Source organism: Acanthamoeba castellanii, assembly GCF_000313135.1.
Source record: "Acanthamoeba castellanii str. Neff unplaced genomic scaffold scf7180000084774, whole genome shotgun sequence".
NCBI lineage: Eukaryota > Discosea > Longamoebia > Acanthamoebidae > Acanthamoeba > Acanthamoeba castellanii.
In genome coordinates this window covers 74,249-101,044 of record NW_004457384.1, presented here as the reverse complement: position 1 = coordinate 101,044, position 26,796 = coordinate 74,249, and the positions used below count along the sequence as shown (strand labels likewise).

The window sequence follows — 26,796 nt, the reverse complement described above, 5'->3', positions numbered from 1 at the left end:
CAACAACAGACACAAGAGAAAGGTCTTATATATTATTGATATATTGCAATGTTAATATTGTGCTGTTTTTTTTTTTGGTGATTTTCACCCCTTTTAACTCGTGTGGAGAGCTCACACTTCGCCTTCTCCTACTTCGTCCATCTGTATATGTACAACAGATGGGGGCCAAGGGCTCGAAGCGCAGGCCCCACACCTCGTCGTCCTACACGACCGATGTATTGGTATCGACCACCACACCACCGGCCCCCGACGCCTCGTCGGCCTCGCCCGCGACTGCGCTGTGGGAGTGGGCCGACGACTCGCAGGTGTTCCGCGCCTACGACGCCGCGGCCACGGCCACCCTCGAGGCCGCCTTCGCGGCGGGCCAGACCGCGGTGACCCTCATCCACGGCAGCCACCAGTACGCCGTCGATCTGGCGGGCCTCCAGCAGACCAACACCACCACCACCTACTCCCGCGCCATCCGCCGCAACCCCGCCTTTGCCACGCGCCGCCACCGCCACCGCCACCGCCACCACCACCTCCCTCTCGGGGAGCTCGGGCTCCTCTGGCTCCTCCTCTTCCTACACACCCACTTCTACCTCTGCCGACGGCACCGCCGCTGCCGCTGCCGCTGCTGGTGCCCCTTCCTTCTCTCTTCCGCGTGTGTCGTGTGTTCATGTGCCGCAGACGTGTGCGCACGTGCATGTTGTCCGTTTCAAGCTCGATGTCATGGCATTCATTTACTTTACTGATTCAACTGTTGTATGGGTGATGATGACGATGACGATGATGGCGCACGTGCAGGACCCGTGTGGGAGTTCGAGAAGGAGGACGGGGAATGGGAGGCCTACGATAAACTCACCACGCGTCTCCTCGAGGGTATACCCTCCCCGCCACACTCCTTCTCTCTCTCTCTCTCTCTCTCCACACACACACACACACACACACACACACACACACACACACACACACACACCATCATCTATGTGTCTAGCCTTCTTCCTAAACCCGCGCGTACCACCTCTTCCACGTGCTCCTGTTGCGCCCACTCACTCCCTCCCTCACTCACTCCCACTCACTCCTCCCTCACTCCCACTCACTCCGGCGTGGCGGTGTGGCGACTTCAGGATCGCTGACGAACGGACGGGCCAACGTGGTCCTCAACCACGGTTCCTTTGCCGGTACGCGCACACGCACGACGCACATGCCTGGATTAGCACGCGTGGTCGGGGCTGATGGTGGTGTGACTAATGGCGGGGGCGGGGGTACAGTGCCGGGCGGGTACATGGTGGACTTTGTGGGTCTCACGCAGACCAAGCAGCAGTCGGCGCACGAGGTGGTGCGCGTGCGGCGCACGCCGGCCATCGACCCATTGCACTACCCGGCCATCGCCCAGGCCATCGCCAAGGCCGCTGCCAAGGGCGGCGGCGACGACGGCGACGAGGAAAAGAGCAGCGGGAAGGAGAAGGAGAAGGCCTTCTCGGGCGTGGGCAAGGGCAAGCTGCGGGAGGTGGGCAAGCTGACCCGGTGGGCGCGCGTGACGGACAAGCTCATCCCCGAGGAGACCTGCCCCGTGTGCCTCTGCGAGTTCGAACAGGAGGAGGAGGAGGGGAAGGAGGAGGAGGAAGAGGAGGAGGGAAAGGGCAAGGAGGCCGAAGCCGACGGTAAGAAGAAGGACGCGTCCAAGAAGAAGAAGAAGAGCAAGAAGCAGCCCAAGGAGAAGGCCATCGAGGACGAGGCCGACGATGGTGCGGCTCTCTCTTCTCTCTCTCTCTCTCTTTCTTGTTTTCTCGCGGAGCCCGCAGCTTCTCACCCCCGCTCCTGGCCAATCCAGTCATCGTGCGCCTGTCCCAGTGCCAGGGCCACTACTTCCACCGGGATTGCATCGTGCACTGCTTCAAGTATGCTTGCGCGCAGCACCCACCCATCCGCCCCTTTCGCATGCCAGGGCGTGCAGCGGCTGACGGCCGCGTGTGCGTGTCGTGATATGCAGGTCCGGGTTCCTGCAGTGCCCCATCTGCAACGTGGTCTACGGCGTACGTATCGGCACCATGCCCGAGGGCACCATGAACGTCTCCACTTCCGGGCCGGTACCTCTCTCTCCCCCCCCACCGTGTGCGTGCGTGCGTGCGTGCGTGCGTGTAGCAATGCACACCACCTCTAAACCGCGCCTGTCGGCGGCTGCAGAGCCTGAGCGGATTCGAGGACTGCGGCACAATCCAAATCGATTACTACTTCAGCAGGTGCGTACGCCACACACACGCACGCACCACACACACGCACGCACGCACACACACACACACTTGTGAGTGCACAATCTAATTCGTGCACGGCCCACGACACACACAGTGGCATACAGGGTCCGGAGCACCCCAACCCGGGCATGAGTTACGGCGGCACCTCCCGGTACGCACCGTCGCACACACGTGGCCTCATACCACCACCACCACTGCTGCTGCTGCTGCTGCTGCTGGGTCTCACGGAGCTGACGTCGGTGTATCGGTGGATGTGCGTCCAACAACAGAACGGCCTATTTGCCGGACAACAAGGAGGGCCAGGAGATCCTCAAGCTGTTCAAGATCGCGTGGGAGCGACGGCTGCTGTTCACGGTCGGTCGATCGGTCACGACCGGGGAGGACAACCAGGTGGTGTGGGGCGGCGTACACCAGAAGACCTGCACCTCGGGCGGCGCCACCAGCTTCGGCTACCCCGACCCCACCTACTTCGAACGAGGTGCGTGTGCCCTCCTCCCCAATCGGCCCTCCTGCCGCCGCTCACCGGCGCGTGTCGTGTCATTGTGTCGTGTGTGCCGTGCAGTCAAGGCGGAGCTGGCAGCCAAGGGCGTGCATCCGGAGTGAGGTGCCAAGAACCAGCAAAGAAACAAAGAAGAAGAGATGTATACGCGAGAAGAACAACAACAACAATGCCAATCGGTCTTGATGTACGAGCTTGGCAAGGGGATGTGCGTGGTGTGGCGCAATCGCGTGTGTTGTTGTGTTATGCGTCGTGGGCGATAACCCCTCGTTCTCTGCGTCGTCCCTTGCTCCACGGTGCGTGATGAGTGTTGTGCATTCGGCATTTATTGATTTTTCTTTTTGGAACTTGAGGTAACTCAGAAGGCGGTGATGTGTGAGGGCGCCAAGCCTTCGAACGCGATCTGGTAGATGGTCCGGAACAGCGGGAACCTGCACGCGTATAGAGAGAGAGGGACCAGACTGGTGAGCCGACGCATCGCACCGTGCGAAGGAAGAGGGGGATTCGTACTCGTCGGTGAGTCCCTTCTTCTCCAGGACCTCGTGGGCTTCTTGAGCTGCATCGACCGCGGGTGAGCGAAAGAAAAAGAAAGGAAGAAAGGAGAGGAAAAGGCAGCCCCAGAGGTGGGCCATGCGTAAGCAGGTAGGTAGGTAGGTCGCGAACCAGCACATACCTGTGAGGGTGCCCTGCAGCTTTTGTCCGTTGAGGATGTCCTTCTCGAGCGCCTCGAAGCTCTGAGCGATGGAAAACCGCACATTGAGTTCACACCCAAGGGGAGAAAGCTGAGGCGAGGAATGGGGGAATCGCAGCGAACCTTCTTTGTGACCACGAAGGCCTCTGACACCTTACGGTTCCTCCCGCTGAAGCAGGTGACGATCAGATCAGCCACGCCGCAGCTGTGTGAAAGAAGATATCCGTGTGAGGACAACAAGACAGAGCCGGTGCGCATGTGGGTCTGGCCGTACCTTTCGAAGAAGGTCTGCATGTTGATGTCGCTGAAGAAGGTCTGGGCAAACTTTCGCATCTCAGCCAGGCCGCATCGAATCACAGCTGCCTTCGTGTTCGAGGACAATCTGAAGGTGAGAGAGGCCACGTTAATCCAGGTCTACCATAATACCCAGCGCGGCGAAGATCTACATACCCCAGGCCGTCGCAGAAACCAGCACCCAGCGCCACCACGTTTTTGAGAGCGCCGCACACTTCAACTCCCGCAACGTCGTCCACCGTGTTGATCTGGGAGGGAGGTGGGTCAGCTCGTGCCCTCTAAGGGCGAGATAGAACAAGGGTTACCGTACTCGGAAGGTCGGGTTGTGGAACAGCTTCCGCCAAACTTCTCCCGCCTGTCTGTCCTTGTACCCTGCGTTGGTGGTGATCAAGATAAGTGATGTGGGCATGAGCCAACTAGGGCACTTCTCAATAGCAGAATCCAAGCACTAGTAGTAGTGGGACGTACCGATGGTGGCCTCACTGAACCCGCCTTTGGCGACTTCGCTCGCAATGTTGGCTCCGCAGAGGACGCTCACGTCGATGTCAAGCAGGCCTGGATTGTGAGGGGCAGAACTGGAACATGAGCTCACTTCCCCCTGGCGTGGGTTGGGTTTTTGGGGAGAAGGGAGATAACTTGCCATTGATGAGCTCGGAGATGAGTTGCGGTTCGCCGTCCTCCACGGACATGCCTTTGATGAGCGATACAGCCTTGGCGTCGGGTCGGAGGTGGCCCCGGAGCTTCCTGCACGTCTCTTCCACGTACTATAGCGCGCATGCACGACAGAATTAAAAACGCCCAGAGGGACAAAAATCACCTGCCGGCGGGCAGTGAGGTAACGTTACCTGGTGGGGGACTACAAAAACAAGCAGGTGCGCGTCTTTCACCGTCGCCAGCAGGTCGGGCACGGCAATCACGTTGGTGGGCAGCTTTATGCCTGGCAGGTACTTGGTGTTCTCGTGCCGGGTGTTGACGATGTCCGCCAAGTCTCGATTTTGCATCCACCTGCACGGAGAGACGAAGTGAGTTAGGGCGTGATGATGGTCGGAGAGGAGAAGGTAATCCATGATGCCATTTGATTATGTACATTTTAACTTGAGGCTCGAAGAGTTCGGGTTGCTGGGCCACATTCTCGCCGGCCACCTTGGCTATAGCGCTACCCCTGTACAGTGCGACGAGCAGTGAATTAGGCTCCGCGGAAACCAATCTAAAGAGAAGGCAACCAACAACGAACCAGTTCCCGGATCCGATGATGGCCACCTGGTACTTCTGAACTGGGCGCCGCACGCCATTGTTGTGCATGGAGCAGGTCGTGGTCGTTGTGGTAGTGCGGGCGTGCATGTTCAGACACGGGTGTGATGTTCTTGTGCTGGTGTGGTAAGTGTTATGCCAAGGGCAAGAATATCGAAGAACTGAACCTGGCAAGAGAGCCAGAAATTTAAGTCCTGGCCCTCGTGAGGGGTTTGCTGAAGCTCCGGACTCCAGGGAGCAAGTGCAGGAGAGTTAAGACCTTACAACGCATGACAGAACTCGAAGCGCATGCTTCCGGTTCGTGCTAAGTGTGATGGTGCAACTGGGCTTTGGCTGTTGTTGGCTGGAGAACAGTCTCCGGCATGTGGCATTCTTTCCGGACACAAGGCCCTCCTCGTGAGGACCTTGTTACTCAGGGGTGGCACACTTTTTCCGTGTCCCCGGAGCGAAGAACGCCCAACAGTTTAGGCACGCGATCCCAAGAGGCCTTTCGGTGAGACACGTTGGCGACACATCTCCGACCGTCGGAATGTGAATTATTCTGCAAATTCTTTCCACTTGTGGCACCTGCTTCTGCGCCCGACAGGCGCCAAGGTGAAGAATCAGAACAATGCATGGCCAAGTTTCGAGGGTACACCAGCTGGGGATTTAGTCAATACTAGTTGCGTGATAGTCCCAAGACTTGTGGGGTGTTGCTTGATCTTGGGGATAGTGTCCCGTGCCTTTGGGCAGCGGAGTGTGAGCTTGCCCGACGGCGGGCGAGGTAGCCGGACCAAGCAACTCCGGGCTCGCTTACAAAACGCAAAGCCAGAACAGAACAAAGACACTCTTTCACACAAAACCTCCCACACAAGACAGCGACGAATCTACTGCAATGTCAACCTGCACACTCCCCGCAAGGACCACTTCATCTTCCGGCGCCACCTACGGACGAAGTATGAACATGGCCGACGTGAAGGTTGTACACTTCATTCGTCACGGAGAAGCCGAGCACAACGTCGCGGCGCGTCGCCACGGCTGCCAGGAGTACCGCAACGTACGCACTGGCGCAGAGCAGAGATGTGTGGCTGCAGCTGTTGTTGTTGTTGAACTCGCCACTGATCTGCTTTTTCGCCTCATGACTGCAGTGGGCCTATCTCGACGCGCCCTTGACAGAAAAGGGAAGAGGCCAAGCCAGAGAAGCCCAGAAGGTCGTGCTGGCCCAAATGAAGCCGCAGGTATGTTCTCACCTTGCATTGGTGTGACGACGGCGAACAAACAAGGGCTGACCATCTCAACGTCCACTCCCCGTAGGTGGTGCTGGTGTCGCCGCTCACGCGAACGCTGCAAACAGCCGAGGAAGTCTTCCAACCGCTGATGGACAGCAGCGAAGGCAAGCCACGGTTCGAGGTGTGCGAGGGCGTGCGGGAGCGAATCGGTCACCACCCCTGCGACAAGCGACGGACGGTGTCGGAGCTCAAGCCCCAGTTCCCGCAGTTCTCCTTCGATGCCATCCTCGACGAGGACGATTGCCTCTGGAGCGAAGCCCGGGAGCCCACCGAGGACATCCTGCAGCGCGCCAAAGCTTTCCTAGAGGTTCTGCGACAACGCTCAGGTGAGCTCCCCTTAACACACACACTCACATCTGTCAATTGGCTGGCCTGCTCACCACGACTGTGTGTCCACCTCAGAGAATTGCATCGGCGTGGTGTCTCACAGCGCGTTCTTGACGGCCATGTTCGTGGTGCTGACGACGGAATGCGGCCTGCGGAGCGACGGACCCGATGGCCCGCCCGACATCACCTCTGCGTCATCGCCCGATGCCGTGGCCAACGGTGGACCCATGAACGGCGAGTCCAAGCCCTACTTTGCCAACGGCGAGGTCAAGACCGTTGTCATCCTCCCGCACTCCTCGTGAAGAAGCCCGCCTGCCGCCTTCTCCAATTCGATAAAACTTGTACCCTTCTTGCCCAATAGAGCCCACCGTGAGGAGACAGACCTTTGTATTGTTTGTTTTTTTGTGTGTCGTGCTGGTGAAGGGGCGTGTAGGGCTCCTGTGAGCTGCCTGCCTGGGGCTCACTACTGGGGGTTCCTGAAGCCCTCGCCGGCGTACTTGGCGGAGGCGCCGAGCTCCTCCTCGATCCTGAGGAGCTGGTTGTACTTGGCGAGCCTCTCGGACCTGCACGGGGCGCCGGTCTTGATCTGGCCGGTGCCGAGGCCGACCACGAGGTCAGCGATGAAGGTGTCCTCGGTCTCACCGCTCCTGTGCGACACCATCACGCCCCAACCGGCGGCCTGCGAGACCAGGCACGCCTTGATGGCCTCCGTGACGGAACCGATCTGGTTGACCTTGAGGAGAAGCGCGTTGCAGGCCTTCTTCTCCAGAGCGGTCTCAATGCGCTTGGGGTTCGTCACCAGGAGATCGTCACCCACGATTTGCACATCCTGCACCATCATGGGAGGGCTGGTTAGACCAGTGAAGCTCGACCAGGACGAGAAGCCACGAGCGCGCACCTTGCCGAGAGCCTCGGTGAGCGTGGTGTAGGACTCCCAATCGTCCTGGTCGAAGGGATCCTCGATGGAGATGACGGGGTAGTTGCGCGTGAACGAGGCGTACAGCTCGGCGAGCTCAGCGCCGGTCTTGTGCTGCAGGCCGGCACGTGAATAAAGGGAAGGGAATGCAAGCGAGGATCTCATGCGCGAACGAGGCGAATATGTGTACCTGGCTGGCGTCGCTGGAGGGGTTCTTGAAGTCGAGGTCGTACTTGCCCTCCTTGTAGAACTCAGAGGCGGCCACGTCCATGCCGAGCTTGACCTTGCCGGTGTAGCCAGCTGCACGTCACCCCCACACGAGGGTGAGCTCACTCGGCCGTGAGGCGCCTGTACACGACACAGCTCGAGGCGGGAAAATGCCGTACCCCTCTCAATGGCGACCTTGCAGAGCTCGAGACCCTCGTCGTTACCCTGAATGTTGGGGGCGAAGCCGCCCTCGTCGCCGACGTTGGTGGCGTCCTGGCCGTACTTCTCCTTGATGACGTTCTTGAGGTTGTGGTACACCTCGACGCCCATGCGCATGGCCTCGGTGAAGGACGAGGCGCCGACGGGGAGGATCATGAACTCCTGCATGGCCAGCTTGTTGCCGGCGTGCGAGCCGCCGTTGATGATGTTGAAGGCGGGCACGGGCAGCGTGACGGCCTCCTTCTTGCCGGCCAGGTCGGCGATGTGGCGGTACAGAGGCACGCCCTTAACGGCAGCGCCGGCCTTGCACACGGCCATCGACACGCCGAGGATGGCGTTGGCTCTGTAGGCGCGATGCCGTACGGTTACTACCCCTACTACTCGCGAAGAAGATGTGAGGAGGAGTACCCGAGGTTGCCCTTGTTCTCGGTGCCGTCGATCTCGAGCAGCAGGTTGTCGAGCTCCTCCTGCTTGGTGACGTCCTTGCCGATGATCTTGGGGGCGATCACCTCGTTGACGTTCGAGACGGCCTGTGCACAGCCGACCCGCGAGCAAACAACAAAGCAGGTCAGCCACTACATCTAGAATTCTACACGCCCCTGGCAATCGCCAAATCGATCGCGTAGTGACTCGAGCGAGAGAGAACAATCGCCTGCGCGCGTACCTTGGTGACACCCTTGCCGAGCCACTTGGACTTGTCGCCATCCCTGAGCTCGATGGCCTCGTAGATGCCAGTGGAGGCACCAGAGGGCACGGCAGCGCGGAACAGGCCCTTCTCGGTGGTAACGTCGACCTCAACGGTGGGGTTGCCGCGGCTATCGAAGATCTGCCTAGCGTGCACAGCGGTGATGGTGGCCATTTGATGCTCAGTGGGGTTGTAACTCGAAGGATGAGAAGTACGATTGGTGAGTGCGCTGGCCGCAGATCAGTCGCGGCGGCTGTCGACACCAATACAGGCCTGCCACGAAGTATTCGTGGGCGTTTCCACCCCGAACCACCGGCACGAGCCCCACCACCGACCGACGTCTTCCCGGCCGCACACATACTCGAACGTTCAATGTCGCGATGTAACTTGCTCGCGGCGCACTTATATAGAGTATACATCCGATTAGGTGTGGCTGTTGTTGGATTGTTGGTGTTAGCCGTGGCGAGGCTGCCACAGGTACACGCGGGTGTTGAAGGCCCGACCGATCGGCACCACGTCGAACACCCGCCGAACGGTCTCAAAGTAGGCCCGCTCGTCTTCGCACCGCACCTTGTGGCCCACCACCACCTGCACCGCCCGCCGCCGCTGCCGCCGCCGCCGGGCCTCTCCCTCGACCGGTTGACTTCCGCCGACCGCTGACTCGAGGCCGAGCACGGTGGTGAGCGCGTGGAAGAAGAGGCGGAAGACCGTGTCGCTGTACATCACGTCGGAGGCCACGACCAGGTCCCACTCCGTCTCCGCGCCGATCCTTCGCAGCGCCGCGTCGTCCGTCCAGTCGAGCTCTCGCGCCTCCACCTTCCCGCACCGTGTCGCCGACGATGAAGATGACAAAGACGATGAAGAAGATGGTGAAGAGGAAGCGAAAGACGAAGCTTCGGCGATGTTGCGTTCCACGTTGTCGCGGAGTGTGGGAACGACCTCGCCGAGGTCGGTCATGGTGACGTGGGCGCCCAGCATGGCCGCCGTGAGTCCCATTAGACCGCACCCGCTGCCCAACTCCAACACCTGTGCGCGCACCAATTCAATTTCAATCGGGCAAAGGTCAGAGATCTCACTCGCCTGGGGGATGGTGCAGGGGGCACGCACCCGCTTGCCGGCCAAGAAGGCGGGGAAAAGGGCGTTGATGTGGCACAGCAGGAAGCTCGACGCCAGCGCGCCGTCCCTGTGTGTGTGTGGTCAACACACGCGTGGAGTGTGGCGGGATCGAGCACCCAGTCACAGCCAGGACGGAAGTGGTACCAGAGGTGGGATCCCAGGAAGGTGCCGTACTCCTCCCGCACGCTGATGAATCGGCCGCTCCCATCTACACACGCGCGCACGAACGCGGTGAGCAGCAGGCCAAGGGCCGTGAAGCCGCCGCAACCACCACCGGAGAGAGGGGCGTGTAGGGTGGCCTACGCACCGTCGAGGGGCACCTCGCGTTCGATGGTGCGGGAGCGCTCGAGCGCGTGCGGAGGGCCGGCCGCCTTGGTGGTAGACGCGCCTCCTACCCGCATGCTCTTCACGTCCTTGCCCCGGCCCTTGACATTGGAGGGCGGCCGCGTGACCGTCATGGTGCACGACAAGAGGGGCAGCACCACGTACTGCTCCTCCCCGTTCCCCTCCTCCTCCTCTTCTTCAGTCTTCTTCTCCTCTTCTTCTACTTCAGTCTCGTCGTTCTCTTCAGTCTTGTCTTCGTGGTCTTCCACATCAACTTCCGTCGGCTGCGCCGGTTGATCGTCCGCCTTCCGTCGCTTGGCGCTCCTCGGCCCGGCGCGGCTACGGCGGTGGTGGGAGGCGCTGGGCGGCAGGGCGAGAGCCAGGCGACGACACGGGGCGGGGCGAAAGCGGGAGAAGGGGGCGGCGTCGCGCCACCCGAGCCCGTCTCGCTCGCCGACGCTGATGTGCAGCCGCACCTCCGCTGGACGGCCCGGACCCGACGGGGCGCCGGGCTGGGCGACTTCGATGGCGCGCAACTCGCGCCACAGCTCGTCCGTGAACCGACCCTCCACCGCCTGGCCTCGCCCCGCAATGAACGGGCTCAGCTCCTTCTCTGCACTCTACCACGCACACGCACACGATAATCATGACACACCGCACACACCGCGCGTTCGATGAGCGCATAGGGCGGGGGCAGAGGAGAGATGGCGGGCGAACCGGTCTTGAGGGCGAAGGCGGCGGTCGGGAGCGGGTGCCAGCGGTCGAGGACGCGGCACTGGGCGCGCACGGCGAGAGGCAGCGGGAGGTCCCCGAAGTAGACCTCCGCCCCGAGGTCGTCCGTCACTACGCCACAGCCACGCAGGAAAGAACGTGAGCGTAGGGGGCTGCTTGAAGAGATTTGGATGAGTGTACCGGTGAGGATGAAGTCCACATCTTCACCTGAATGCAGGCACGTGCGCGGACCCCTGACAAACTGCAGCCGCAGCAAATGTGCGTCCATTTGTTAATTATAATTATATTATTCTAAAAAAGAAAAAAGAAAACGTTGGCAGGCAAGAGATCAGACAAAACAAATCGCCGGCACCTGGAAATCAGCGGATCATATCATGGGAGCGGCATCGTCACGGCCACACGAGGAAGCGGAGGACTGGGAGGACCACTTCCAGCACGAGTACGAGCAGCCCACCGCAGCCAACTGGGCCGAAGATGAGGAGGAAGAGGCCTCCGTCTCCGTTCACGTACCCCCCCCCCCGGTGCCCCTGCAGTAGCTACAAATCCCCCTCCGATCATCATCCCCTACGTCATCATTCATCTTTGACCTGACCCGTCTCTCGCAGCTGGGTCCACGTCTGGTGCGGCGGCTGCAGCAGCGACAGAGTGGCGGCGCGGCAGCTAGGCGGCCCCAGCAGCAGCAGCGGGAGAAGCAGGAGCAGCAGCAACGCTTCGACGAGGCCGCGCTCGAGCTGGACGTCGACGAAGCGCTGCCGCCGCCGCTGTCCGAAGAGGAGCTCGACAGCATCGCCTTCTCCACGCCGCTCCCGCTGCTCTTGGGCGACGACGACGTAGAGGAGGAGGTGCGTCATGGCGCCGGCGAGGCGTCCACGTCGGTGGTGGTGCCCGCGCGACGCGCCGGCGGCGTGTCGCAGGCCGACCGCGAGTTCGCGCAGCAGGAGGTGGCCGAGGTGCGCCAGCGCTTCCGCGCGGAGCAGGAGAAGATCAGCGCGACCGAGGTGGAGCAGCTCCACAAGCTGCGCGGCCTCCTCGATGCCATGACCCGCCACCGAAGGTACGTCACCAGTGCCTGGCACTCGCCCGTGGCCCCTTTGCGTGCTGCAAGAACCGACGTTGAGTGTGTGTGGTGTGTGGTGTGGTGTGGTGTGTGGTGTGTGTTCGCCGGAGCAGGGCGTCCGAGGACAGCTGCGAAGCGGAGAGGAGCGCGTGCCTGGAGTGCTACGCGAAGGAGACCGACGACCCGCTTGCCTGCGCCGCCAAGGCCCGCGCCTTCAAGCAGTGCGCCACTGCCCCGGTGGTACTCGTTACCCCCCCCCCACTTAATGTTCGCCCATCGAGAGAGAAGAGCTGACGCTGACACGCCACTCACATCGGCGAACAACAGAGAAAGGGCGCCCCCGTGTGAAGTCCTTCGGGGAGGAAGCCGACACATATCGAAGCACCGCCGTGCGTAATAATGTACTCGCGGGCCACGCGCGACCAAACACGTGTGTTTAGCCATCGCCCACCCTCCTAGAACCCCCCCCCTCCGATGCTTGTGTTTGTGATTATGCATGTGTGGTGTGGTAAGGTACATGTGCGTGCGCGCGTTGATCTCTCATTCCTTGGTGGTGGTGGTGGCGGGCTTGCGTCGGTCCTTGGAGAGCATGCCGACGAGGGCGTTCATGGACGCCGATCGGCGGTGCCGATACCACGGCCTTGAGCCCGCCTCGGTCTCAGCCTCGGCCCCCTCCGGGCGCTGTCGTTGGCGCTGCTGCTGCTTCGCCGCCTTCTTCGCATTCCGGGCCTCTTCCTTTCTGCTCCTCTTGGCCTCCTTCTTCTCCCTCTTCTTCCTCTCCTCCGCCTCGGACGTGCGCGGCGATCGCGGACTCCGCAGCAGCCACGAACCCCTCGACGCCCCGCCACCACCGCCGCCGCCGTTATTGGTGTTGGCCTTGTCCTTGATGGTGAATAGGTTCATGAGCCGCACGCTCGCGCGCCGGGCCTTCCTCTCATCGGCCGCGTCGGACGAGTCCGTCTTGCGGAGGAGACCCGCGCCGCCTCCGCCACGCGAGGAGGAGGGTCCCACGTCGGTCTTGGCGGAGCCGAGGGAAGCGCCCTTGGACGCGATAAGGCTCCACCGCTTCTTCTTCATAGCCGCCGGACCTGTGCCGCGCGATGGGATCGTGTGCGACTTGCTCTGGCTCTCGGCCACGCTCACGCTCCGCCGCCGCGTGCTGCCCTTCTTCTCCTTCGCCGCCGGCTCTTCGTGTTCGCCGTCGTCGCCGCTGCCGCTCTCGGCCTTGCTCTTGCCCTTGGCGTCGTCGTTTTGGTGGCTTCGGGCGCCTCGCGGGCTGATGCCGAGTTCGAGCAGGAGGCGGGCGCGCTCCTCCATCTCGCGCTGGCGTCGCAGGTCGGCCTTCTCCTCGCGCAGGCTTCGCTCCTTCCGCCGCGCCTCCCGCCGCGCTCTTCGCTCCCCGCTCGTGACGAGCCGCGTTCGCTCCTCCTCTCCATTGTCTACATTGTTTTCGTCATCACGATCGTCGTCGTCATGGTCGTCGTCGTCATCATTCTTATCGACGGCGCTCTCCACGCCAGACGCGTCGGCCGTCGTTGTGGGCAGCTGTTCGGCGTCCCTCCGCGTGCCGGCAACGCTGAGCCGAAGTACCTGGTTCTGGCGCAGCTGGAACGCGATGCTGCCTCCTCGACCGCGCGGCGACTCGCCTTCCGGCACTTTCGGCTTGACCGGCGTGGATTCCTTGGGCGCCTTCTTGCTCTTTCCGAGAGACTCCTTCGTTTTCTTTGTCTTCGTTTTTTTCTTCGCCTTCTTCACTCGTTTCTTGGGCGAGACCTCGTCATCGCCCTCCCCGTGCTTCGCGGCCATCGATCGTGATGACGTGGCATCGGCCTCGGCATCGACTCCCAGCGAAGACGGCGCTTGGCGGACAGGAGACCGGCCATCATCGGGGCCGGCCTGGTCTCCGTCGTCCTCGTTGTCATCGCGGGGAGGGAGGCGGTCTTCGTTCTTTTCCTTGGCCGACGCGCTGGCGGTGAGGAGGCGCAGGCCGCGGCTGCGCCAGATCTGCTCCTCGTTGTAGAAGTACTCGTCGAACAGGCTCTGCTTCTCGCTCGACGTCAGGCTCCGGCGGCTGCTCAGGAACTGTTCCCGCCGCTGCACGCCCTCCTTATCGCCCCGTCGGTTACTCTTCTCGATCCGCTTCTCCGCGTCCTCCACCTCCCTCGCCCACGCCTCCTCCTCCTCTTCATTGTTATCGCCATCATCGTCTTCTCCATGATTACCATCACCACCGTCTTCTTCCTCCTCTTCCTCCTCTTTGCCTTCATCATCGCGGATCAGCTGGCCCAGCGATACGCCGGTTGTTCTGCGATGATCCTCCGCCGGCTTCCGCGGTGCGTGTTGGCCGGTGCCGTACATCTCCACCCCACAATCCTCCGCGCTCGCGTGTCGCGCCGCCAACTTCTTCGAACTCTTCGTCTTGCCCGCCTTGCCCGTCTTGGCCTCTTCGCGAGGAGCCGCCACCGGGGCCGGGGCCAGCGGCGTGGAGGCCAAGCGTGGCGGACCGACCGGCGTGCGCGGCGACTCGCCGCTGCCCATCGTCACAGCCGCGCCCACACTGTCCACGGTGCTCCTCCGCGACCACAGCGGGGAATGGCCGCGCTCACCTGCCTTGGCGTCGGTGCTGTCTTTGCTGCGCCGGCCTTCGTCGCGGCTGCGATGACGCCGGAACGAGTCGTGGTGCTGATGGTGATGTGTGCCGCTGCTCGACGAGCCGATGCCGAGGGCTTCGATAACGCCCTTGCCCAGGGCCACGGTGCGGCGGAGGGTGAGCCGCTTCTTGCGCGCGTCCCACCGTCGGCTCCAGGTCTCGAAGGCGAGGGTCTCCTGCCGCTTCCTCTCCTCGTACCGGCGGCTCCACTCCTCCTCCCGACGTCGCTCCTCTTCCTCCCAGCGCCGCCTGTTGTCGGCCTCGTTGTCGTCGTCCACCCACGACGGGTCCCAGTAACTGGCCACCGCGCCGGCCAGCAAGCACAAATGTAAAAAAATGAAACGAAAAACGAAGACGAAGACGAACGAGATAGTGGAGGGGGGGGGTAACTAACCTTTGGTCCTGGTCGTCGTCTTCGTCGGACGAGGAGGACGAGAGGAAGGCCGCGGCCGTGGCAAAGTCGTCCCACGACGACCCGGCGGAGATCCACAGCGACTTGTTGTTGTGGTGGTTGGCACCCACGAGGCTCGGCGACGAGGCACAAGACGAAACCGTGGAGGGCGAAGAGGAAAGCGACGAGGCTGAAGTCGAGGTGACGGAGGAGGTGCTGCGCGTGGAAGAGGACCTGAGCATGAGGAGGAAGGACTCCTTCCGCTTCATCATAGAGGCCCGGGTGCGCGGGGCGTGTATGGCGGACCCCCCAGTTGCGGGCTGGCCACCGCCACCGGCCGCTGCCGGCGGAGGTGTTGAAGAGGGGGCGCGGGGCCGCAGGAGCGACGTCAGGCCATCGGCCATCGAGTGGCTGCGCCCCTGCATCCAAAGTATATGACGGCGGTGCGAGGTACGTCACCTTCTTCAGCTGTATCTGCGACGGCTGTACCCAGGTGGTTGTTGCCGTGGCATTTGTCGTTGCACCAACACTCCATTCCTTACATTCTTGGCTGGCACGGCTGTTTCGCATTGTTTCAAGGCGAGGTGAAAACGTTTCGAGAAATATGTTAGACAGGCAACAGGTTGTCAAATACATTTGGTTTTTTTACACCAGAAGAGCAGACATGGAGGAGAGCAACACAACCACAGAGGACACCACGAGAAGCAAGCCTAAGCTGCGGCATCGCCTCGAGACCGAGGCCTACCCGGACCAGAAGAAGCGATGGCCCCGCTTCGGCAAGTTCATCCTGGCCCAGTACACACGTACCATCCCCCCCCCTCCGAATGGAGCTTCTCTCTATATGTCTCTTCTCTACGTTGCAACGTGGCCGATTGACACTGGGTGGCCCTGCCACGATGCGCGCGCGCGTAGCGGAGGCGATACTGGTCTACCAGGCGTTCAAGCCGGAGATCGGGCGGTACGCGGTGGCCAATCAGCGGTTCACGGGCTGTGAGGCCTACTCGCCCACGCGCATGACCTGGATCAAGACCAACTTCCTCTGGATGATGTTCCGGTGCGCTTGACCGGTCAGATGCCGCTGCAGTGCAACCGCTGAAAACTGACGCGTGTGTCGTGTTGTGTGTGTGCTGTGTGTCCTGTGTAGGAGCGGGTGGGGCGGCAAGAAGAACCAAGAGATGACCCTGGGCATCTGGTATGCAGGGTGATTCCATTCATTCCATGGAATGCCAGGCACGATGGACTTAACGACGTTCTAATGGGTGGTGTGTGTCTTTGTTGGGCCACGGCAGGCTGAAGAGGGAGGCCTTCGACCGATACATTTCCATTGCGTGCAAGAAGGGCGGCCACCAACGCGACGGCTCAGTTGTGAGGCTCCAGTGGGACCCCGGTAATGACGCACGCACACCACACACCACACACCACACACCACACACCACACACCACACACCACACACCACACACCACACACCACACACCACACACCACACACCACACACCACACACCACACACCACACACACACTGACTCACACGGATTGCGTAGACCACCACCCGAGCGGTGCGCCGCTGAAGAACCGGCGCGCGATCCAGCTGGGCCTGAAGAACGTGATCACCTTCTCCAACGGGGAGGATATCCTCCGCATTGACGACCTCACCGAGTTCGTGGCAGGCTGCAGGCCCGAGGACACCTCCTCGCTCGTCACCCCCAAGTACGTTCGTCTCCCGTGTGTCGCGTGGCGCGTGTCGTGTCGTGTCGCATTCTTCACACGAACTGTGCCGACACTGATCGCAATCCAAACGTGTTGCTTCCTTCGGTGGCGCTAACCCGCCTGCATTCCAACAGGGAGACTATCTACGAGCCCGATGACCCAGCCATCGTTGCCAACCTGGGCCTTTCCCACGAGGACGAGGTAACCACCGAATACAAGGCACACACCGCACACGACACACGACACACGTACGACACACATACGACATAGATCCAAGGGGCTCATTCGTATTTGGTGGATGGGGGTGGGGGCGTCGCAGGTGCGATCAGAGGCGGGGAGGGAGGTGGCGGCGGCGATGCAGGAGGGCCGCGGGCTGTGGATCAGCTACAAGGGCGGATCGCACGAGCGGAAGCCGCGCCTTGTGAAGCCCCTCCGCTGGCAGCCCCACACAGCCAAGTCCCTCTTCGTCGGCTTGTGCGGCTACACGGACGGCGAAAAGGAGTTCTACGTCCACAACATACTGGTACACACACACAACACACACGACACACACACGACACACAGCACACATTGAGATCCCTGCGAAGACGGTTGCGGAGACGGAGCGAGAAAAGGGTTGTGGCAAGTGCACACCACACACACAACACACAGCTCACCGTTCTCACGGATTCCCTTCGCACATCGTGTGCAGGAAATGCGCCACGAGCCCTGGACACTCGCCGAAGAGCCCGCACAAGGCGATGAGGAGGAGAAGTCGCGAAAGAAGAGCCGACAGGCCGCACCAGTATTAGCGGCGACGGAGGAGGAGGAAGAGAACGAACGCGAAGCCCCGGACCTGTAACTGTCAGCTCTGGATCGGGGTCTGGTCCGCACCTTGTAGAGGCCGGGCGCCAGGGTGGGGAAGTTGTCCTTGGTGGCTGGTGTAGCGCGCAGTGACGGCAACAACTTAGTACGCCGTGTCCTGGAAGCTCGTCTGTCCTTGGAATTTCGAATAAAACGTTCAAGATGCAAAGGTTGGGTGCTGGGCAAAAGAACGGAGAAGACGAGGCGAGGACAAACGGCAAAGAAGAAGAAGAAGAGCAACAATAGCAGCAGCAACGATGAACGAGTGCTGCTGCGGCGAAGATGAACACAGACCGTCGGGGGGGCTACACTGACTGGGGCGGATGGATGCGGCAGCAGGGCGCCGTGCGCTGGGGCAAGGTCGCCGCCACGCTGTGGGGTCTGTGGCTGGTCTCCGTCCTCTTCCTCTACCTCTTCTTCTTCCACGCCGCCGCGGAGCCCGACTATATATCATCTTCATCCGTGAGGCCGGAGTGGACGCCAAACGCAGACGACGTGCGGGCGGGGCAGCAGTGGGCGGGGGAGGTGCAAGACTACCGCAACAACAACAAGACGCTGGTGATGTACGTGTACTTCGAAAAGAACCAACTCTACAAGGACAACCTGCAGTTCTTCCTCGACGTCGGCGTACAAGAGCGGGACGACGTGGACTACGTAATCGTGCTTCAGGGTCCCTGCACCGTTCGCGTACGCCGCCCCCCTCTCCTCCTTCGTTCTTCCCTTCGCTTTCGCTTTTATTTTATTTGTTCAGTTTTTTTGAATTCAGTTTAAACAACTTATTATTCACACATTTTTATGTCTTTTTATAAACCAGTTTCCGAAGATGAGGAACGTGCTGGTTCTGGCGAAGGAGAACGAATGTCTGGACTTTGGCGGGTGGCGGTACGGCCTGGATTGGATCGGGTGGCGGGGGCGAGGCTACCGCTACTTCGTCTTCCTCAACTCGTCCGTGCGCGGCCCCTACGTGCCCCTCTACGTGCCCCGCGCCATCCACTGGACCACCCTCTTCACCCAACTCATCCGCGAGTCCGGCGACGGCTATGGCGACAACAACGGACCCATCAAGCTCGTCGGCATGACCATCAACTGCCACCTCCACCGGCCCCACGTGCAGAGCATGCTCTGGGTCACCGATTACGTAATTCCACCTCGGCTCTTTCTTGTGTGTGTTGTATGCCGTGTGCCGTGTGCGGTGGTGCGTGTCGTGTCGTTGGTTGTGTCGTGTGCTGGGTGAGTGGGTGACTGAGCAAAGGGGCAACTGTGATGGTTTGCAATGATAGGAGGCGCTCGAGTATTTGATCGACAAGACGGATGTGGTGACGTGCAAGAAGACGATGAACCAGGCGATCAATATGGGCGAGATCGCGCTGAGCATGAAGTTGCTGGCCAACGGCTGGAACATCGGGTCCATGGCCGTCGCCACCCGCGGGTGGGACTTCCGGGTCCAGCGCGGCTGCAACGCCAACCAGGACCCCAACTGGCGGGGCGCCTACTACGGCATCGAGCCGGGCGTGCACGAAACGATCTTCGTCAAGGCCAACCGCAACGTGCGACCGCGCGAGGTCAAGGTCTACTCCCACATCGCCCTCCAGCAGGCCCGGCAGGGCCAGTTCGACGGCGTCCGCTTTGCCCGCTAAATGAGAAACCACACACACACAACACAGCTACACTATATAGTGTCCTGTGCCCACTTACATATCAATATATTTAATTTTTGTTCAAATGCATGTACGTAAATGTTTAGAGTCGTCGCAGTGCAACGCCGATCATTCGAAGCGGCGGCTGCCGGTGAAGCCCTTCCAGTCGGCGAAGGAGTCCTTGAAGATGGGCAGCGGGTGGGCCTCCGTGTTGAAGACGTATTGGTCGAGCGGGATGACGTCGTCGTCGCTGAACAGGAGGAAGAGGTACTTCAGCGTCTCCGCCAGGAAGAAGCTCTGCTGCGTGTCGTCCTTCTCCGGCGTGCTCGAGTCCACGTCCCTGCATTGTTGTTATGTTAGTTATATCGGCGAACTAATCATTAGTTACAACTCCTTACCGCGGTCAATTGCAATTGCTTTGTGGTTGTGGTTGTGGTTGGAGAGGGGGAGGGGGATGGCGTGCCTGAGGCCGGCGTAGCCGACGTGGTGGCGGCAGTGTCTTTCGATGGCCTGGAAGGCCTCCCAGCCCCACTCTCGATAGCGTCGGTCGTGGGTGAGCCGCCACAGAATGAAGTAGCTCTCCACCGTTTCTGTCGTCGCACGACACGCACACGCACACGCGCGTGGGTCTCGAGTTCGAGGGCTGTGGAGGCACAAACAAAGGAGGAGACGAAGGAGTAAGTACCAGGGCGGAGGAGGTAGGCATTCTGGGCAGGCGAAAAGTCGTCGCCGTTGCGCGGATTGAACTCGATCACCTCCGGCCCAATGCCTGTGCAATGGCACAAGCCGACCACGACCACGACCACGACGACGGGTCAGTCTACACAGTGGCGTTCTTGACATTCTTTCCGTAGACCACAAGCAAGGGGACCCAGCACGTACCGGAAGGGCTGCGCTTGTAGGTTTCGTGGCACGTGGCGGTGAGCTGCTCGCCCAGCTCCATGAACGGCGCGTTGTCTTCCGGAAGAGCCCCGTGCGCCTTCTGCGCCGCCCCCAACGCGAACATGCCGCCCGCGAAACACACCTGCACGCACACGCACGCCACGCATACGTTCAGCTCCAGCTCCAGCTCCAGCGCTTCGCTTCGCGGAAAAGAGGGGCTATACGAGGTGGTCCATGCGGGGCATCTTGCCGCCGTTCTGAGGGCTGTGGAGCTCGGCCAGGTACGTGAACTTGTTGGGCTCCTGCTCCGCTAGCCGGTTAGTTGGGGTTTTTGGTTGGTTGGTTGGTTGGTTGGTTGGTTGGTTGGTTGGTTGGTTGGTTGGTTGGTTGGTTGGTTGGTTTGTTTGTTTGTTTGTTTGTTTGTTTGAAGAGGCGGTGATGGCGTGGAAAAATGGAGCGCGTACGGAGTGGGCGGTCATGTGCTGAAGGACGCCGCGCGCGGCTTCGTCGTACATGCGCTGGTACTTGGGGATGCGCTTGTCCGCCAGGAGCCACAGCTTGAGGAGGTATTCAAAGAAGCTGTCCCCCAGCGCGCCCAACGTCACCTTGGCTGCAGTGGACGACCACCCACACGCAAACGTAAGCCGATCGGCATCATCCACTAGAAGAACGAAAGCGAAAGCGACAGAGAAGAAGAAGAGAGAAGAAGAAAGCGAGAGAGAAGAGAGAAGAGGGAGAGGGGGGGGGGCGTACAGGAGGTGGAGAGCTTGCCGGAGTGGCCGTCGAGGTAGATGGGGTAGAGGCCGTTGATCTTGCCCTGCTGGTCCAGCACGTCCATCACCCCGGACGGCTTCTCGGCGAAGGAGGCGTTGCGGGCGGCCTTGGCCAGGTAGAGGAACTCCATCTGGATGGAGCCCACCTCCGATAGGATGGCCTTCCCGCCCGTCCACGACGGATTCTTGCCACGCCCCCTGTGTGACACATTCCACAAATTGTCGGCCGACACCAGGCGCCCACGGCTGAGTGAGCGCACCACCAGAGAGATATCTCAGGAATGTCTTTGGGGGAGGGGGCGTACGAGACGAGGCCGACGGCGGCCTTGGGCATGAGGTCGTCGGCCTGGAAGGCGCGCAAGAGGCGCGAGCCCAGGTCCTTGGCCTTCTCCAGGAACAATTCGTCGCCCGTCAGGCCGTAGGCCGACAGCAGGCCTCCGAGATTCCTGATCGTTGTCTCGAACGTCGACACCATCCGCTCCTGCGCACGACACGACACGACACGACCAACGACACATGGGGGGAGGGGGGAGGGGGTGAGCGCTCGCCTTGCGAGAGCCGTTGGGGGGGGGAATCACCTTGTCGTCCCAGCGGAGGCTGTCGCGCACCCAGGCGCGGGCGCGCTGGAATTCGTGGTCGAGCCCCATGATGAGGAGGGTGTCCAGCGAGTCGAGGATGGTGATGCCCTGCCCCAGCCAGTCCTTGCCCGAACGCGACAGGGGCTGCGTTTTACACACGACACACACGACACACACACGACACACGACACGACACACACACGATACAGGGACAGCGTCAATAGATGAAAGTTGAACGAGGTGAAGCAATGTTGGCGGCGATGATGGCGCGTACCTGGAGTTCGTCGAAGCCCCACGCGTGGCGTACGTAGGAGTTCCACGCGTGGAGGAAGGCGCCCTTCACGGCCTCCCGTCGCTTCTCGTTCTCGATCTCGTCATCCGCGCTGCCCTCCTCCAGATGCTGCTGCTGCTGCTGCTGCTGCTGCGGGCGCGTTTCCTCTTCCGCCTCCGCCTCCTCCCCGTCGTCGTCCTTCGGCGCGGGTTCGCCCTCCCGGTGCGGCTCCGGCTCCTGGTTCTGTTGCTTAGTGTTGGGTCTCTGCTTATGCTCTTCCTCCTCCTTTTCATGTTGCAGCGGCGGCGGCGGCGCGGCTGCTCGACGTCTTCCACGCTCCCTGGTGGCGCCTCCCCCTGCGGGTTCCCTGCTCGCCCGCACGCACGCACCCCAGAAACATCGACGATAGACCACCGCGTCGCGTGCAACACACTATGTCAGCACACACGGACCACATTGCACGCAATGTTCTATCATAATAGGTAGACAGAAGCTGGAGAGGTGCGCGATGGATAGTAGATGCGCGGCTGTGTGGATGGATGTAGATGGGTGGCTAGATGGCGGAGGGGCGACGGATATGGCTGCGGTCCGGCTTATATGGATATGCAGAGGCAGGCACGCATGGGCTATGGAGATATACAACTTATATATGGAGCGATAATCTGCAACCGCCCAAAGAGAGTGAGTGCGGTACAGAAGCGATTATATACACACGACACGACACGACACGACACGACACGACACGACACGACACGACACGACACGACACGACACGACACGACACGACACGACACGACACGACACGACACGACACGACACGACACGACACGACACGACATACGGCGAACGTGTCGCGGCACTCGAGCGCTGGGGCTGTGGTGTGGGCGTAGTCCGTACCTTCTTCTGCGTCGCCTCCACGCCGGTGGACCTCCTCCTCCACTTCCTCCTCCACCTCCTCCTCCTCCTCCTCCTCTTCCTCCTGCTCCTCCTCCTCCTGGTTGTCGTCTTCGTTCTCCCGGTTTTCCTCCTCTTCTCCGCCTTCCGGGGCGTCTTCTTCTTCTTCTTCTTCTTCTTCCACCTGCTGCACCCTCGTCTCCTCCTCGCCCTCACTCTCTTCGCCCGCCACCTCGTCGTCACCGCCTTCTTCTGCATCCGCTCCCTCTTCTTCTCCTCCTTCGGGTCCTGATTCCTCGTCCGACCCGGCATCGGCTTCGTCGTCGTCTTCTTCTTCTTCAGGCTCGAGCACTTCGTCATTGCCCTCGCTCTCGTCCTCCGCCGGCTCTTCGGCATCTGCCCCTCCCGCCGCGTCTTCCTCCGTTTCCGCCGCCGGCTCGTCGCTGGCGTCGGCTCCTCCCTCCGCGTCGCTGTCGTCGTCTTCCTCCTCGTCGTCGACTTGGTCCTCCTCCGCCGCGCCTTCGCTCGCGGCCTCCTGGCCCTCGTCGTGCTCCTCCTCGTTTTGCTCCTCCTCTTCCGTTGCGGCGGCTTCGTCGCCGGCAGGCTCGCCCGCTACGTCGTTGCTGCCATCGACATTCTCAGCATCCTCGTCATTTCCATCACCTTCCACTCCCGTCTCCTCCTCGTCGTCGTCGGCGGCCGCGGCGGCGGCTTCGTCCTCTACGTCGTCGTCGGCATTCTCGTCGGCGCCATCGTTGTTCTCGTCTTCCTCGTACTCCGCGTCCTCGCCTCCTCCTCTTCGCTCGGTGTGGGCGGGGCGCGCGTGCGATGATCGCGCGTGGCCGCCGGCCCTCCGCCCAGCTCGAGCCTCCGTCGCTCGCCCTCCTCCCTCTCCGACTCGTCTTCTTCTTCTTCTTCTTCGATCTCCTCCTCCTCTTCGCTCGCTGTCGCCCGCCGCTGCCGAGTCGCAGGCTCGTGGTAGGCCTCCTCCACTTCCACTTCCTCCTCCACTTCATCTTCTTCTTTTTCTTCACTTTCCACCACTTCCTCATGCTCCTCCTCCTCCTCTGCTACTACATTCTCGTCTTCACTGGCGTGCTCTTCTGCGCGACGAAGTAGCGCGAGGTCCTCGTCGTTGCTGTCGTCGACGACGTGACGACGTGGCAGCGGCGACGAGCCGCGTAGAGAGCTGGAAGAAGAAGAAGAAGAAGAGGTGGTAGAGGTGGTGGTAGAGGTAGAGGTGGTGCCGGCCGAGGCGTGGGTGGTGGCGACGCGCACGAACGGGGGCAGCGAGGAGAACGAGGAGGACGTACCAAGGCGCGCTCGGCTCTCCTGGCTCAGGTCGAGGAAGAAGAGGGGCGCGGCGAGGGTGAAGAGGACGAGGCACCCGAGACCCCACGTCACCCACCACCCGCGGCCCCGCCCCCACCAGCTCCCACCACCTCCGCCGCTGCGGCCCCACACGCCCCGCTGGCCGCCGCCCCTTCGCACGTGAGTCGGCAACATGAGTGGTCCTGCTGCCTTGGGAGGGGCTGGTGTTTCCGCTCTACCGTCAAAGATGGGCTCTCGCCACGTCTGATTATTTTTATATTTTCTCTCGGCTTGTTTCTCTCGCGTTTTTGTTTTCTCGAAGCTTAATTTATTTCGTGGTTTTCTTTTTGGTTTTCTGTGCGAGGTGTGGTGGCGGCCTTAGGTGGTCGGCCCCAGTCGAAGCCAATGTCATCGAGCGCGCGCTCCCGCTCTGGAAGCATTCGGCCGTGGCGCTTCTCGTAGCGCTGCCCCGCGGCCCAGCTGGTGAATGCACCACCGCACGCAAATAACAACGGGTGGTGAGGGGATTGTGGAACCAACCAACCAACCAACGACACACAACCGACCAAGAACCAACGATCAAGCAAAACGAGTGCTTCGAGAGAAGGGCGTTGACGGGAAGAGCGGGAGTCGTACCGCCCGAGTGGACCAGCCTTCGCCGGGACTCGGAAATGGCCGTGCTCGCGGTGAAACTCCTGCAGCTGCGCCAGAATGCGAGGGCTGGCGGCCAAGGGAGGGAGGAGAGCGGGACGGGTGAGCTGAAGCTGTCGATGACACGTCAGCACAGGCAGCTGGCCGGAAGTACGTACAAGGAGTTCTTCCCCGTTTCGAGCAGGCCCGCCTCCTCCAGCGCCGCCCTTTGCTTGGACGAGAGCGTGCCCTGACAGACACAGCCAGTTACAATGCAACAACGCATTGCAATTTAGATACAAATACGAATTTAGTTTGAGGGCGGGGATCTTACGCGGGAGTGGCGGTAGCGGGCGTTGGCGAGCCAGCGGTAGAGCATGGGCGCGTCGCGCCGCAGATGCAGCAGCTTCGGGTTGTCCTTGCGGATCGCGGCCAGCTGGCTGTAATGGCGCCACCAGGAGCTGTTCTCGTCGTTGACCTTGAGTTGCCGCTGGAGCCCAAAGTCGAAGCCGACCTCGCGCAGGATGTCCGCGCGCACCTGCTTGAGCTGGCCGCGCCGGTGGAGCTTCTGCTGGAACGTCACCCAGTGCTGCAGAGCACGCACGCGCGCCCTCTCCCGGTTCAGCTCGCGCTGCCGCAGCTGCTCGTCGAGCGCGCGCTCCTTCTCCCGCTGCTCGGACGAGAGCTCCCACAGGTCGTCGACTTGGTGCGCCGCGCCGGTCGCCTCCTCGTGGCTGTAGGGCAGGCGGTGGAACTCGTCGAAGCGCGGATCGCGCAGGGCCTCGGCCGTCTCGTTGGCGGGGATAAGCTCCTCCCACGACCCGCGATAGTCAACAATATCCTGATCACGATCGCCACCTTCGTCTTCACTTTCGTTTTCGTTCTCCTCGTCGCCTTCGTCGTCTTCGTCTTCATAGTCGTCGCTGAGCCACCGTCGGTCGTCTTTGCTTTGCTCCTCCTTCTTGCCCTCGGCAGCGGCCTTCTCGGCGTCTGCGGAAACAAAGAAGCCGCCCGAGTCATGGCGACGATGATGAGCTCACAATCGACGATCAGCGCAACTGAACCGGCGGAGAGGGCAGACGGACACGGTACCCTGGAGTTCCCGTCTGAAGCGCCTGCGGGCGGCCCTTCCGTCCGGCGACTTCAACCACTTGGCAATTACCTGTCGAAGAAGAAGAAGAAGAAGAAGAATCGGTTGGCTGGCGTAAGGAACGACTTCAGCTCCAGTGTGGGGCACGTACTGTTTCGGCGTGGGCAGGCTTCCATCGATAGACGTACATGTGGCCGTATCTCGACTTGAAGTTGCGCAGCTCCTTGAAATTCCTGGTCCAGGCCCACGTCCTGCCGACGCCCATCGGCACCACCGTCATTACCGCCATTCGCACGAATATGGTAGGGTATAGAAAGAACGAAAGAACGAAAGCGAATGGCAGCTGACGACGTAGCGTACGTGATCTTCCAGTCAAACTTGAGCTGCTCGAGGGCGTGGATCTGCTCGAAGCTCAGCCGCCGGGCGCAAAAGAGGGCGCGCTGATCCTTGACCCACCTCGACAGGCGGAGGTTCTCCTCCCACATGGTCGGTACGCGCGAGTGCCTGAAGCGCTTGTAGAACTGACGCAGCTCCTGTACACCATCCGCACAACGCACGACACGAGGCGACACGACACCCAATATACGACACGATGTCGTCGGTAAGCGACCACGGGAATCGCGGCAAAGGTGGTCGCTGTGGAGGAGGACCTCGTATTGCTCCCACCAGTGTCTTCTTTGCCGGCCCCTGAACTCGAGCCACGGCACTCCGATGGCAGCGAGCCGGGCTTCCTTCTCCTTGTCCAGCTTCCCCAGATACTGATGGCTCAGCTGCTTCGCCAGCCACTGTCCTAACTGCAGACGCCACACACACACATGCATGGCACGCACGACACGCACACGACACACATCACCGCAAGTACGGCAAATACAGTGAAGGCGAAGGCGCGTGAGCTCATCACATCCTGCGAGGGGCGGACAGAGGAGGTGATCACCGACCCCAGGAAAGTGATCCGACTTGAAGGGTGGCGAGAAGTCATCCATCCTGCGGGGCGGAGAGATGAAGCCGGATCAGCCCATCGACCAGAGCGCACGACACGACACGCACACGCACAACACGACCAACGACACACGCCGACACGAAAGTAAAGCGCGCAGAGGAGAAAGCGAGTGTGCGGTGGGGCTGTGGGGAGTGCGCACTCGCGGCGGTAGGCGAGGAGCTGCTCGAAGCGTTCGTCCCAGGACATGGGATCGACCCATACCTCCTTCGGCGCCTTCCGCCGAGTGGGCAGCTTTTCGACCAGCGGCTCGAGCGCGCGCACGTAGTCCGACAGCACCAGCCCTGAGTCCCTCGGCATGCTTGCCTCCTGCTCGGC

At 61.4% G+C, this 26,796-nt stretch overlaps 11 protein-coding genes across 11 annotated transcripts; 5 read left to right on the top strand and 6 right to left on the bottom strand.

Moving 5' to 3' along the window:
• Window positions 1–158: 158 nt before the first annotated feature.
• On the top strand, window positions 159–2,840 carry ACA1_275750 (zinc finger, C3HC4 type (RING finger) domain containing protein; the record flags this gene model as incomplete). Its single annotated transcript, XM_004337366.1, has 11 exons — window positions 159–400; window positions 432–619; window positions 787–861; window positions 1,110–1,163; window positions 1,254–1,730; window positions 1,817–1,883; window positions 1,976–2,072; window positions 2,170–2,225; window positions 2,332–2,388; window positions 2,507–2,715; window positions 2,800–2,840. The coding sequence occupies 11 exons, from the start codon at window positions 159–161 to the stop codon at window positions 2,838–2,840; spliced, it is 1,563 nt and encodes a 520-aa protein (XP_004337414.1).
• A 254-nt stretch (window positions 2,841–3,094) lies between these two features.
• Window positions 3,095–5,062, bottom strand: ACA1_275740 (glycerol-3-phosphate dehydrogenase (soluble); the record flags this gene model as incomplete). Its single annotated transcript, XM_004337365.1, has 12 exons — window positions 3,095–3,167; window positions 3,220–3,292; window positions 3,410–3,470; window positions 3,551–3,632; window positions 3,702–3,809; window positions 3,878–3,969; window positions 4,032–4,093; window positions 4,190–4,276; window positions 4,314–4,485; window positions 4,609–4,726; window positions 4,809–4,883; window positions 4,956–5,062. The coding sequence occupies 12 exons, from the start codon at window positions 5,060–5,062 to the stop codon at window positions 3,095–3,097; spliced, it is 1,110 nt and encodes a 369-aa protein (XP_004337413.1).
• Window positions 5,063–5,915: 853 nt separating this feature from the next.
• ACA1_275730 (phosphoglycerate mutase family domain containing protein) lies at window positions 5,916–6,869 on the top strand (the record flags this gene model as incomplete). The annotated part of the gene is made up of 4 exons (XM_004337364.1): window positions 5,916–6,008; window positions 6,100–6,189; window positions 6,266–6,566; window positions 6,643–6,869. The coding sequence occupies 4 exons, from the start codon at window positions 5,916–5,918 to the stop codon at window positions 6,867–6,869; spliced, it is 711 nt and encodes a 236-aa protein (XP_004337412.1).
• A 161-nt stretch (window positions 6,870–7,030) lies between these two features.
• ACA1_275720 (Enolase, Cterminal TIM barrel domain containing protein) lies at window positions 7,031–8,768 on the bottom strand (the record flags this gene model as incomplete). The annotated part of the gene is made up of 6 exons (XM_004337363.1): window positions 7,031–7,396; window positions 7,466–7,597; window positions 7,674–7,783; window positions 7,870–8,252; window positions 8,318–8,439; window positions 8,574–8,768. 6 exons carry the CDS (start codon window positions 8,766–8,768, stop codon window positions 7,031–7,033), a joined length of 1,308 nt encoding a protein of 435 aa, XP_004337411.1.
• A 279-nt stretch (window positions 8,769–9,047) lies between these two features.
• On the bottom strand, window positions 9,048–11,034 carry ACA1_275710 (uncharacterized protein; the record flags this gene model as incomplete). The annotated part of the gene is made up of 6 exons (XM_004337362.1): window positions 9,048–9,620; window positions 9,702–9,777; window positions 9,801–9,918; window positions 10,018–10,647; window positions 10,752–10,877; window positions 10,947–11,034. 6 exons carry the CDS (start codon window positions 11,032–11,034, stop codon window positions 9,048–9,050), a joined length of 1,611 nt encoding a protein of 536 aa, XP_004337410.1.
• A 106-nt stretch (window positions 11,035–11,140) lies between these two features.
• ACA1_275700 (uncharacterized protein) lies at window positions 11,141–12,171 on the top strand (the record flags this gene model as incomplete). The annotated part of the gene is made up of 4 exons (XM_004337361.1): window positions 11,141–11,272; window positions 11,372–11,820; window positions 11,937–12,063; window positions 12,151–12,171. The coding sequence occupies 4 exons, from the start codon at window positions 11,141–11,143 to the stop codon at window positions 12,169–12,171; spliced, it is 729 nt and encodes a 242-aa protein (XP_004337409.1).
• A 192-nt stretch (window positions 12,172–12,363) lies between these two features.
• On the bottom strand, window positions 12,364–15,133 carry ACA1_275690 (uncharacterized protein; the record flags this gene model as incomplete). The annotated part of the gene is made up of 4 exons (XM_004337360.1): window positions 12,364–13,413; window positions 13,480–13,551; window positions 13,579–14,770; window positions 14,868–15,133. The coding sequence occupies 4 exons, from the start codon at window positions 15,131–15,133 to the stop codon at window positions 12,364–12,366; spliced, it is 2,580 nt and encodes an 859-aa protein (XP_004337408.1).
• Window positions 15,134–15,528: 395 nt separating this feature from the next.
• On the top strand, window positions 15,529–17,413 carry ACA1_275680 (uncharacterized protein; the record flags this gene model as incomplete). The annotated part of the gene is made up of 8 exons (XM_004337359.1): window positions 15,529–15,667; window positions 15,777–15,918; window positions 16,009–16,056; window positions 16,154–16,251; window positions 16,407–16,572; window positions 16,707–16,773; window positions 16,892–17,095; window positions 17,264–17,413. The coding sequence occupies 8 exons, from the start codon at window positions 15,529–15,531 to the stop codon at window positions 17,411–17,413; spliced, it is 1,014 nt and encodes a 337-aa protein (XP_004337407.1).
• Window positions 17,414–17,697: 284 nt separating this feature from the next.
• ACA1_275670 (uncharacterized protein) lies at window positions 17,698–19,052 on the top strand (the record flags this gene model as incomplete). Its single annotated transcript, XM_004337358.1, has 4 exons — window positions 17,698–17,910; window positions 17,941–18,102; window positions 18,230–18,553; window positions 18,696–19,052. 4 exons carry the CDS (start codon window positions 17,698–17,700, stop codon window positions 19,050–19,052), a joined length of 1,056 nt encoding a protein of 351 aa, XP_004337406.1.
• Window positions 19,053–19,181: 129 nt separating this feature from the next.
• Window positions 19,182–23,956, bottom strand: ACA1_275660 (mannosyl-oligosaccharide alpha-1,2-mannosidase; the record flags this gene model as incomplete). Its single annotated transcript, XM_004337357.1, is given in 12 exon segments — window positions 19,182–19,392; window positions 19,441–19,642; window positions 19,738–19,821; window positions 19,935–20,034; window positions 20,159–20,236; window positions 20,399–20,544; window positions 20,688–20,905; window positions 21,013–21,188; window positions 21,286–21,429; window positions 21,560–21,912; window positions 22,454–23,215; window positions 23,227–23,956. The coding sequence occupies 12 exon segments, from the start codon at window positions 23,954–23,956 to the stop codon at window positions 19,182–19,184; spliced, it is 3,204 nt and encodes a 1,067-aa protein (XP_004337405.1).
• Window positions 23,957–24,084: 128 nt separating this feature from the next.
• Window positions 24,085–26,778, bottom strand: ACA1_275650 (helicase associated domain containing protein; the record flags this gene model as incomplete). The annotated part of the gene is made up of 10 exons (XM_004337356.1): window positions 24,085–24,241; window positions 24,398–24,481; window positions 24,571–24,641; window positions 24,726–25,381; window positions 25,484–25,553; window positions 25,633–25,732; window positions 25,842–26,014; window positions 26,132–26,275; window positions 26,420–26,465; window positions 26,621–26,778. The coding sequence occupies 10 exons, from the start codon at window positions 26,776–26,778 to the stop codon at window positions 24,085–24,087; spliced, it is 1,659 nt and encodes a 552-aa protein (XP_004337404.1).
• Between the last annotated feature and the right edge of the window lie 18 nt (window positions 26,779–26,796).